A 12,661-nucleotide genomic window follows, 5' to 3' on the forward strand; every position below is an offset into this window, starting at 1 on the left:
TTGGTTGCTGACGCGTGTATTCGAAATACCGCTAAGTGGGATATAACATTGGCAACTTTGCATGACCCATACCAAGGACAAATCGGTTTAATAATTTTTATCAAGTGATAGTGCGGTGATTATGTAAGTTGCGTTTGCAAAATTATCTTTCAACTCGTTCAGCAAAGCTTACATGGTCGTATCTCTTGGTCTTACAAGAAAATACAGAGCAAAGAAACAGCCAAACTTCCTGATGTGGGTCAACGGTGGCTTTTTTTGGCCCCAAATTATTTTCCAATTGTGCCATGGGTGTCACTTGATGAGATGAAGAAATTCCCAGGAGGAACTGTCACAGTCGGGGAGCAGCACCGGAAGACGAAATCGCGGAACCCCTTTGGAGGATACTTCAATAAACATCCTCACCCACATTTTGTGTAACGCCTTTCACATTCCCTGCCAAAGTTTGTTTGTCACATGCCCATGCCAATCAAAGCGAGAGAGCAACATTCGTCACATAATCATTGAAATTGAACGAATTCCTAGAGCTGGAACAGAGTCAAATTACACAATACATTTTTAAAAATAATATTTTGCGTGTAGTCATTGGTGACAAGGGCTGAGATCAGAATCTCACTACAGCTGAGAACGTGGTTTAATCACGGGCGGCTAAATCATGGATTCGAAAAACCATCTCCCTTAAAAGGATTCCATCCTAGGAGGCCGGGTGGCTCAGAGGTCAATTCTGGGCTGGCACGGCCAAGACGATGAGTTTGAATGCAGGCAGGTGTATGCGATTAAAACCGCGTCAATTGCAGTGTGTGGCTGATTTCACAATTGAACCTTATGGAGGGAACCCCGGGGTTCCATAAGCCCCCGGCTCTCGCACAAAACATTATATTATAATGTAAACAAAAGCTTTGCTCTTTTTCACCAATGGGTTTAAAGGATGGTGGCAAGTGTTGTCTTGTTAAACTATGCCTTTAAAACTGAAAACTACTTACCTGCAGTAGCTCTATTTAAATACACTATCGAAAAAAATATTTACACCCCCTCTGTCTTTCATCGTGTTTCTCAGTGTGGATTTGTGAACACACTTTGTAAACAGTACATAAAATAGTACGTGTTTTCAATGCGCTGTTCATATTGTAACAAGCGCTTATACCAATGTTACTCTACAGAGTAGTGGGTCGCCACTCCTCTTATCCGCATTCATACGAGCGGTATGTGGGGACTATGGCTTAACCGCAAAAACACCGATCTGCACAGATGCATACGGACAAGAGAAGTATGATCAAACAGGAGGAATTTACGGTGCAACGCATCTCATCTGTTAAATATCTGCAGGTAATAGGATTGTTATCGATTGATCCTGGCTGCAGACATTGGTAGGTCACAAATAATAATGAAGATAAGAGATCAGTTTCACTGTATTATGCAAACCGTGATGACAAAGAGGACTTATGTCACATATGCAGTTTGAGCAGCTTTGGATAAGACTTATGATCCCGCCCATACACGAGCATGGAGAGCATTCGCTTGTTCAGCTCTTCTGCACATTCGTCCTCGCTGCGCTTGGATGACAAGACAACAGAATGATCCGCGCCATGTAGGTTACGGCGTTCATGTGCGCGGTGGGACGGAGTCGCCAAAAATAAATTAATTAATTGCGATTTTTACTTCCGTTCATTCGGGACCCCGGGGTTCCGCCATAAGGTTCAATTAAACAATCACATTAAATTGGCGCTGCACTTAATATGGCTAAATTCCCACTCACATGATTAAATATCTGTTCAAATGCCTTGTGACAAACATCACTCTCACACTACTGTGTGGACCCCAGACCGCTTGAATGGATCTCAGAAGTAGCTCTGTAATGTCTGCTTCTGTATGTATGTACCAATGACTTCTTTCGCACCGTACGTAGCCAACCATGCTAATCAGAGGTTCTCTAGCACCAAGGCGTTGCAATGTCATTAGCACAGCTGAGATGAAACTGGGGAAAATAAATTCACAAAAAACATTAGCCGCCCGCACTCACCGATGACACTCTTGGCGAAGGAGGCCCTCTTGAGCGTGGCCAGCCCCAGGTCCCCGACCTTGACGGAGCCCGTGGGCCCCGTGATGAAGATGTTGTCGCACTTGAGGTCGCGGTGGATGATGGGCGGGTCGCGCGTGTGCAGGAAGTGCAGCCCCTTGAGGATCTGTCGGCACCAGCTGCGCATCACCTTGATCTTCATCTGCTTGAAGCGCTTCAGGTAGCTGTGTGGTGTGGGTATGGGGGGGGAGGGTGTGATAACAGTGGAGTCAAATTAAGTTAATTTTGTTCGACCAGGTGAGAACTCAGTTGACCAGGGGATAGGTCTCAATTGTAAGAGTAATCAGCGACACAAACAATAAAGTACACAGAAATCAGAGGAAAAGCAAACCGTATCACAAGAGGAATCGAAACATTCGCAGAGGGAGGCGAGGATAAGTGTCGCAAAACAATCCCCGAGACCCGCAACGCCGGCGCTTAACTCCGATAAATGGAGCGTTTCTGTATAAAACACAAACAGAACCGCATTCCGTCTCTCCATATACGCATACAAAATGTGGTTTAGTCCATCGGCACCAAGGATTGAACAAAAGTGTACAGGTACAGCCGTCTGTCAATCCACTGCTGGATGACGGCCTCCCAACGTCGTGTGGATCGTGGGGATGATTACTTGACTGAAAGATGCTTCTCCAATGAATTTCGACACCCAGTGGAATTTACCCGGTGAAATTAATGGCATCGGCACTGTCGTTGCTAAAATTTCTACGACGCTTTCAATGGGAACAATATGGCATGTTGGCTGGTTGGATAATGATTAGAAAAACTCGAGTGTCATAGATATCACTGCACTTGAGCACGTGTGCAGCAATCGATAACAACTGGACGAGGGACCTCCCCCTACGCCATTTTAAGTCAGTTCAAACAACCCCGACGACCCTCCCTGGGGGTTCTTTGACCATACTTCACCACTTGTCAGTTCGGTTGGGTGAAGGTGGGGGAGCATAGAAGTACAGCACAACAACAGTTTTTGCCACATTTCACACCACTTAGCCCTGCAGCGAGCCCGCTCACACGCTGGGCGCTAGAGGTTCACTACCTCGCCTTGTATACAGGAGGTCGTGGGTTCGATCTAAACTCTGACGCCTGTATATTTGAAGTTTGCATGTTCTCCCCGCGGTCGCATGGGTTTATCTCTGGCTCCTCCAGATTTTCCCTCCACATTGAGAATTACACGTTTAAGAGTATTTGGCTGCTATAAATTTCCACGTGATGAGCCACTTCATTTGAGCTATCATTTGTGGCCCGGTCGCTTCTGAAAAAGAGCTACATAGCTTAGAGGGCCTTACCTGGTAATTTTTAAAATTGTTTTTTCGGGAAAACTGCTAACATCTGTTGATTGCAAAGATTATTTAAACCTGGCTTTGAAATCTTAAACTAATGAGTTAATAATGTGATGCGCTGCTGGTCAATATGGCAAGCAGAGCAATGAAAGTAATAACTTTCGTATGAGCGCACTGTAAAAACAGTTTGCTATTCACGATGGTTACCCAAGAAAGCGCTGTCCAGGCTCAAACCTGCTTAGCTTCCGAGATCTTACCAGATGGTGGGCATTGTGGGCGATTTGGTCATAAGCCGGTAATTTATGTTGATTATGCCTTCTTTTTAGATGTTTGCCGACCCGATAAACGATGACTGAATTTTGATAAGTTTGGCCGCGCGTTGGGATCTTTGGGCGACTTCATGTTGCGGGTGTCACCGTTTTTCACGTGTAATATTTATAATGATCATCTATTAAACCTTCAACAATCGTGCTGTTTTGTTCTAACTACCTGGCATTTTCGACGTTTGTGCTTTGCAAACCACTAAAAAAATAAACACTGCTGTTGGATGCCAGAAGTGAAAAACACTTCCAAATTAGATCAAACAAAACATTCTACAAAATGCAATCTCTGCACTTTGGCGACTGTCGCACAAACAAAGACAAAGATCCCCCGTGTAGTCTTAACAGACTGTTGTGGCAAGTACTGTTAGCGAGTAGCACCTATGAAAACCGAGGGGGTGGGTGGCCAGTACCACGCCCAGCCGCTTTTGTCTCCCCAGTGGCGATGTTTACACACCGCACCAGGTCCTCATTTGAAGCTGAATCGACCTAGGGGAGGCCCAGGACCGGTTCAGACAATCATCACCAGTCTTGGCCGTGAGCGGGAATCAAACTCGGGTGGGTTGGTCCGTAGTACAGTGCGCCAACTGCTACACTACCTCTCTCCACAACACATGCAACAAGCACACACATCTGCGGTAAACATCAATGCATGAAAATTAGCACATTCCCGCTCCACGTCCGCACATCAAACTCTGAACTGCGAGTAAAGCCCCCCCCACACACACGCCCGTGTACAAACACCGATGGCAGGTCTCTGGCGATATTTTCTCCGTGAAGCTGTTACCAAGTCAAGCCGCTGCCAAGATCCCAGAGGGGTGCAACCACACGCGACTTGGCAACAACCCGGCAATTAAGACGTAGCTCGCATTCTACCATCGAGTAATTTTCCACCCAAAGCTTTATATACAGGCGATGGCGCGATTCTGGTTCGTGCAGGGTACAGTTCTTTTACTTTAAATGTTTTTTTATTATAAAATGACGATGCAAAAGCGACATGAATAAAATACCATTGTAACCTCATTTGCCAGTAAAATATATGATAATTGTTTTTTTTACCCTTCTATCTGGCAACAAAACTGACACCCATGTGAGACTAGGCTCTAAGGAAAGCTGTCTCGGGTGTGGATCAATCAACTTCAAGGACAGTGCATACATTATCAGAGTTATGTTTTTTGTTTGCATTATGACTGCAGGTATTGTGGTCTATGCAAACATGACTCCTTATAAAGAAAAGGTGTCAGTTTTGTTGCCAGATAGAAGGGTAAAAAACCAATTATCATGAATAAAATAGTTTAAGAGGTTACTGCTTCGTAAGCAAGTACAACGAGAGCGTTCTGACCTCTTCACCTCGCTCTTCTACCGGTCATCTTGCCAAGTTTATTTACAAGCCAGTCGAGAAGACCATTGTGACTTAAAATTTTACTTTTCAAGGGAGACCTGGCTTTCAAAGCAAATGTAATATTCATGTAAAAAAAACACACACCACAAAGGAATTCCAGGCACGTGTCTACTTTTAGGCCTTTTGTTACATTGTCTTGGTTTCTCTGACCAAGCTAAACGAAATAATAACCCCAATTGGTGTTCGGCCAAACATCTAGACGTTAAAAAATTCAACTGAAAATTACTCGCAGCGAGACTAAGCGTCGCCACCGCCTCATCCAAACCCCCAGCACAGGCAGAACCTGGCAGGACCCTCCTGAAAAAAAGTGTCTTGGGGATTCTGGGAGGCTTTCCTAGGTAAACAGAATAAAAATATGTATTTATACTGTAGGAATCCGATGAGCTCTAGAACTCTTTTTCACAGATGTCCAGTAGTTTTTCACAAGCATCGTAATCATAATAAAATTGATAAAGTGGTAGTGTGCACCAATTCAAAACTCTTTTACAGGCAAATCAGCACACTGCTTTTAAATTCATAGATCACAAGAGGGTTTTTTTGGGTTAGATCACATAAATACGTGTCGTTAAACACGCCACCACTCGACACAGCCAATTAGTAAGGTTTGTCACGTAAACAGAACATGCCAATTCGTTACTAGTACAGCACACCGGTGTGTTGGAGAGTAAATCCACAAGATGTACGATTCGAGTACGGCATTTCGCCAGTAATTACAACCGGCATCATCAGGCACCAGCCAGTTTTGTGGAAAAACCCTCCTGTTTAGTTCTTACATAGAGGGACTAGATGTGATGTCGTCACTTGTAAGGCAATCAGGTGCGAAGGACAGAGGGTGGGTTAATGTGTGCATATGAATTACAATGGATATCCATTACCGGTTGGGTTATTCATGGGGCAATTAAGAATATGCACGCACATTGTGCTTGTACATCCTGCCGTTGTTTGTGCACGAAAACCTCACTACCTGTTGTTTTCTGCTCACTAAGTTATGGGGACCTGTATTAGGCATGCAGTTAAACAGTGCATGACTTGACGATTCGCTTCTAAGCAGAACTAAGGCCTTGTAGCTAGCTATCCAAATGGTTAAACTTATTTTTTAAATCCTTTATATTAAGTTCACTTGCTTGCTTACGACCGTGCAAACCTTTCGGTCGTTTTTTAACCCACTTCCCGTGATCCAATCGAGCTGACATTTTGCACACAGACTCGTTGTGCGAGACAATTAATGTTCGTGAAAAATTTTTCCCAAAATTTTACACTGTTTAGGGAAAACAAATTAAATATTTAATTACCAATTGCTTAATACTGGCACACAATCATCTGACCCATAGGTGGCAGCCATCTCAAGCCAGAGGACGAGAGGACTCTAGCCGCCACGCATATAAAGGATTTATAGTGAAAAACTTTGTTTTTACTGGTTATACTTTTATTTCTCTCAATTTCATAGATCGACAAAATTCAGATCACCAAGGCCAGATGCCCTCGTTCGTTCCACCAATTATAAGGTCGGCCTGGTACACGAAGTTTCGCTCTCCTTTATGTATGTATGTTCGTGCGTTAAATTTGGTTCTCACCGCATGTCGCGACCCAGGCTAATCGGAGGGTCTCCCACTGTATTCTGGGTTCTTGAAAAATTTCGATTTAAAGCTTTCGTGACTGCAGGGATTCATCTTCGTGACTTTCTTGAAAAATTCTTACAAAAATAGTTCCAAGTAAAACTGCACACAGGTGTTTGGGCAAGCGCTTTGCTACTTAAAGACGACGGATTAAGACATCTTGAATGGAATCGATGAAAGGAGAAGAATTATACCCGGAATCATCAGAAGAAGACCCGGATTGGGGAAGATGGTTTGAAGGACGTCAAAGAAGGAACAATGGAAGGGGAAAATAAAGGAAGGAAGGGAAGGCTGAGGATTGGGATGTTGGAGGAGCTAAAGGACGGGGGGCGTTTATGAAAATGTCGAGGGCAGAGAACTGAGAAGGATGGAGGAGATGGCAGCCATTAAGGTAGAGCACCAGCAGGAGAAGAAGTTTGGTTTTGTTGCTAGGGGTCAACAAGAGGAGGCGGACTAACGAACGCTGCGACTCATCGCCCTTGGACGTGACGATCACCGGCGCGTGCTCGCGTTCATTCGTCCGTGCAGCCACCCCCCACACCTCACCCCGCCCCCCCAAACAACAAACGGCGCAATCTCTGAGCTCACGACCGCAACCGAATTATTTCTGCGCGTATGCACAACATGAAAATGGCAGGCCGAGACAACCCAGGAATGCCGCAACCTGCAAACCGTTCGCGGTGATCTCAGCCCCCGCTCGTTCGCCAAAAAACCCGCAAAAGTACGACGAATGCAACTCCCTCCGCCTTCGAGCCACGGCGACCGGCCGAGGGCGGGCTCGCACAACTAAATGTGGCCACTCGCCAATTTGACCGCGGGATGCTGCGCTGCAGCAGCGCCCCTTTTGTTGTGCGTCGTCGGAGGCTTTTAGGAGACGATCGTTGAGTCATTGTCGGCGGCGACAAAAGGGGTGGGGGGAAGAGGGGGGGGGGACCCATTGCATTCCGCCAACAGTCCGTCAAATAGAAGGTCAACACTGCTACTTCTTCTTGGTTCTTTCGGTAAAGTCACGTAGAATTTAAATAATAAAATAATAAAAATAAAACATAATAAAATAATTCTCACGACGTTTCGGCCACTACGCAAGTATCCGTCCTCAGGTGAAGAACAGGTCTCATTCAGACTCTGTCTCCTCGACAGACCTGTTCTCCACCTGAGGACGGCTACTTGCGTTGTGGCCGAAACGTCGTGATAATTATTTTATTGTTTTATTTGTATTATTTTATTATTTCAATTCTACGTGACTTTACCGAAAGAACCAAGAACATGAATCCCTGCAGTCACGAAAGCTTTAAATCGAAACACTGCTACTGTTTTGCTGTTTGCTGTTGCTGCTGCTGCTTCTGTGCAATGCAGCCCCACTGAGGTTCATGCACTTCGAGCAGCAGCGCGCTCAGCTGACTTTTACGGATTTGTGAGCATGCTCCGTTTTCCTGCGTTGTTGACTTTCGTCGCGTTTGTAATTTACTTCAAGATGATTTGTCACCAAATCTTATGCCAATTATACTATCAGCATGATAGGAGCACGTCAGGAGAAGAATCCGTTCAAATGCTTCGCAGGGCAGTGCAAGCGTTCGTGTGGGACAATGGGCCAGCGGAAGCACATATCGGGAAGCTATCTCCGAGATCCTATCAGGCGACCTCTGCTACACACAATAGGAGGCATCACTTTCCACGCACACGAACACTGGCTGTTCACGTTTGTCAAAGAACTGTAACTTATCAAAATTGATCTTCTTGGTTCTTTTGGTAAAGTCACGTAGAATGGAAATAATAAAATAATAAAAGTTAAACATTATAAAATAACATAATATTTTTTATTATTTCCGTTCTACGTGACTTTACCGAAAGAACCAAGAAGATGAATCCGTGCAGTCACGAAAGCTTTAAATCGAAATTTATCAAAATTGAGTTCAACGCGGTGGTTATTTTGCGTGATCGTCGGTGACCAGGCTGAGACCATCAACTCCCTCCACTCGAGATCCTCGGTTTAATTGATGGGCGGCTGCCTCGGATCAAACTCAGGATCTAGGTAGGTGGGTGCCAGCTCAGCACTCATCGTTTGCCTAAAGCAAGGGTGGGGAACGTCCTGGCCCGCGGGCCGTTTAAGGCCTGCAAAATCCATTGGTCTGGCCCAGCCAAGGCAACCGCAGGCGGGACTCGAAATTCAATACATCTAGGAGTAAACCTGGAAAAGCAGCTGCGAGTAGCAACATCATCAATACCAGCCAACATCACACGCCTCGCCAAAGAGAAGCAGTTCCAGGCATGAATGATGTTATAAATATCCAAATGGCCGTTGGCAGAAAAAGGTTCCCCACCCCTGGCCTAAAGATTAGCATCGAGCGATGGGATTGGAAAGGGGCATAGAAAACGCCGAAAGGTAAATTGTGACATCCACGCACGAGGAAATACACAGGCTCTTCCCATCGCCTGCGTATTGTACCTCAATACCGGTGTGCCCACACAAGGGAGACTTTTCCCCAAATCATCTCACGTGCCGGTGCTCATCGGAATGTCGCATCGCTGGAACAAAAAGAGATGGTGGCAGGAACGGAGAGGTCTGCGTCCGACGGCCAATTGACCACGGCTTGATGAGGCTGATGATGATGATGATGACTTCCCCAAATATATTTGCGAGTCAAAACATCAAGACCTTGTTGCTGTCAAAATAAAAATGTAACGATTAAAATGTTCAAGCGGCCTGCAACCTACAACGTCTTTTTTTGATCGACACAGGTTTACGTGACGCATTTTCCACTCGGGTGGAAATGCGTGACACTGGGGAATTCGATCCTGGTAAAATAAAAAGTAGCACGTTTTAACTCGAGTCGACAAAAGACATGGAAAAGTGGTGCCGCCAGGTGAGGGGGGGGGGGTAGAGGTGGCAGGGGCTGGGCAGGTAACCATAGTTGATACGAACGGCCGTGTGAGTAACCAAACCAACTCCCGTGCCTCGTGCCTCAACCAACTCTGGACTCTTACAACAACCTAAGGTTGCCGTGCAAACCTAAGAATCATGCTCCCCCCCCAATTTGAGTCAATCAACGGTAACTGCCTAAGCTCACTCACCGTACCGCTCGGTATGTCACGTCAGCCCATTGCCCTGCCGATTTGATGGTCCCGAGAAGCATTTATATGTCTCAGTGGTATTGTCTGTCTCATACGCTTAAGTCTTGCTTGGTCAGTCTCGCTTCAAAGGTACACAATCATGTAATTTGTATTCATCATTACCATCACGTCATGATCTATCGACTGCTGGATGAAGGCCTTCCCACAAGCCGTCGCAATCTCTCGTAATCTTTGCGACGCACAATTCCACCTCTGGTTCCTCCACACGAGCCGATTTCATCGCACCATCTCCGTGATAGACGCCCTTATCGAGCGTGTTATTTTCCTTGCAGGCCAACGCGAAGTTCACAACCTGCGCAGGTTGTTCCGTAGTCCGTGTGTTCTGTTTCTCTTCCCGTAAAATGTATTTGAATATAATTTGCCGAGACAATAAATAATACATTCTTAGATGGTTATCAGAGCTGGGCAAGTGCAGCGATAGGGTTCAGTGTGCAATGGGAAAAGCTGCGAGTCTCAATTCAGGTTGGCGGTTGACTCAGCCCACCGTCCCTCCAGGGAAGATAAAAGTAAATACTGCTTTGTGGGGAAGTTAGCAGTGGTTGTCCTACGGATATGCCTGCCCCTGCCATAGCAATGTGAAATATTCAACGAAGCAAAGAGCTACTCCAAAACCATTTTTCATATGCGAGATGCAGGATTTCATGCATTCATTTTAAGAATAAGAATCCATTTCATATTACTGGAATACTTTTGGTCTCTTTCCAAATGTTAACAAAGAACCCATTCATAAACATCACAGGGCAAGAGAATTTAACCCTTTAAGAAGCCTTTTTATGTTTACACAATGAGCACGTGCACACAATGCTGTGCGACTAGTGTTGCCACGTGACAGTCAAACCAGTATTTACAGTCGCAGAGGTTGAATTTAGCTACATTTGTATTTAGCTACAGAACTCGCTTCAAAGCGAGTTGTCAGAGGCCAACAACTCCTTCAACTTAAACATCTATTTATCAATTTAAAGCTTTCGTGACTGCAGGTATTCATCTTCTTGGTTCTTTCGGTAAAGTCACGTTGAATGGAAATAATAAAATAATAAAAATAAAAAATAAAACATAATAAAATAATTCTCACGACGTTTCGGCCACAACGCCAGCAGCCGTCCTCAGGTGAAGAACAGGTCTGTCAGAAAGACAGCGTCTGAATGAACACCACCAGGCTTGGCTTAAATATACGCTGCCAAGCCGGTGGTGTTCATTCAGACGCTGTCTTTCCGACAGACCTGTTCTTCACCTGAGGACGGCTGCTTGCGTTGTGGCCGAAACGTCGTGAGAATTATTTTATTATGTTTTATTTGTATTTTGTTTATTTTATTATTTCCATTCTACATGACTTTACCGAAAGAACCAAGAAGATCTATTTATCACGTAGGCTTTCACGACCAATATTATTCATAATAAAGGCTTTTGGGTTTGATCGCGAAGTATAAATGCGCCGTAATGTTCCACCACCCGACACAGCCAGCAAGATTTGTCACGTAAACAACGCGCCAATTAGTTACTACTTCAACCCACCACCGGTGTGTTGGAGAAGTAAAGCCACAACATTTATTTACAAAAAGTCTAGTTTGGATCATGTGCGGCCAAAACCTGGGTTCAAACACAGCAGCTCAGCGCTGCACCGTCTCAGTCAGCTTGACCTGAAGCCAACCAGCTACCTCTTCAAAATAAATAACGAATCAAACGAAAAGTGAGTTATAGTTCCACGTGCAGGGAAAGTTGGTTAACGTACGTGCGAGGTCACAACAACTCTGGTGGCAGTTGTTAGCTTAGTACCAGACACAAATATTATCCTGCCCAAAGGAGGTGTTATTTCAAATAAATGTCCCTTTTGTCTCGTTAAAAGCATTACCGACGTGCGTTTAAAACATCAGCTGCTGCTGCTGTATAAGCCGAGCAGAAACTACAGCTCTGGTTACGTTTTTTCTTTACACGGAACTCTCAAAAATAGCAAATCTCCCGAACATCTCAAAAATGCACGACCGCACCGGCAAAAAACGCTGACATTAAATCGAATGTATGCATTTAAATACTTCTCCGCATTGCGCAGACGACACGTGCTTTTGCGTTTTATTTTTGTTTCCTCAGAAATAGCCAAGCCGTCACGTGACCAATTGAGCCTGGCATGAGGCAGATGAATATCTGCAACGGAGAGATCTCCAAATTTCGGAGACCTCTTGGAATCCAGGCAATGGAAGTTACTCCATCTTCCCCTGACAAGCCAGAGATTGTGTCGCTCACGATAAGCAATGAGGGGCCTTCTGGTGAACTTGGGTGCCTGTGGTTGAGTCGGGGAGGGGCGAATAGCAGCGCCCCAAGCGAAACTTGAGAAAAGAGACCACATTGGGCGGGTGGAGACAGGCGACGAGGAGTGAACGGAGCGATGGTGGCAGGGGGTGGGATAGACAGATGGAGGGCACTTTTCGGTCGTTCTTTTTTACTTTTAAATTTCCAGGCAGTGACAGCGATCTGGCTGGGGCTCGCGTTTCATGGGCGGGCGTGCGAGGACGTGTCCGTTCGCGCCGGGCTAGCGGCCCACGTGTGCCCACCGCCCACCGCAGGCATCATTCCTTCCCCGCCCCTCCTCCGCCCCCAGCGCTCTCTCTCTTTCGTCTCCATCCAGATGGGTCGGTCTCATGAGATAACGCTCCGGCTGCTTGATCCGTATAGCCGAGGCCACGGTTCGACCGACCCTGCAATCATTTCAGGATTTTCTTAAGTTTTTCTTGGTCTTGGAACCAATGTGTTTCTTGGAGGGAGGTTTTTTTTTTTTCTGGGGTTGAGGGTAATGGGTTTGGAGAGTAATGGGGGGAAGTCTATGACATAATCTGGTTGAGGTT

General features: G+C 45.6%; 1 protein-coding gene across 13 annotated transcripts in view; it reads right to left on the bottom strand.

Annotated features, from left to right (window-relative positions):
- LOC133351754 (serine/threonine-protein kinase WNK2-like) overlaps positions 1 to 12,661 on the bottom strand; it is a 136,218-nt gene that overhangs the window by 77,722 nt on the left and 45,835 nt on the right. For all 13 annotated transcript variants that reach the window (XM_061567239.1, XM_061567238.1, XM_061567232.1 and 10 more), the window contains exon 4: positions 2,018 to 2,238. In XM_061567239.1, the coding sequence (XP_061423223.1) occupies positions 2,018 to 2,238 (221 nt within the window). The remainder of the gene's footprint in view (positions 1 to 2,017; positions 2,239 to 12,661) is intronic.

Source organism: Lethenteron reissneri, chromosome 38 (genome assembly GCF_015708825.2).
Source record: "Lethenteron reissneri isolate LAM-NWPU_2019-01 chromosome 38, ASM1570882v1, whole genome shotgun sequence".
NCBI classification, from domain to species: Eukaryota; Metazoa; Chordata; class Hyperoartia; order Petromyzontiformes; family Petromyzontidae; genus Lethenteron; species Lethenteron reissneri.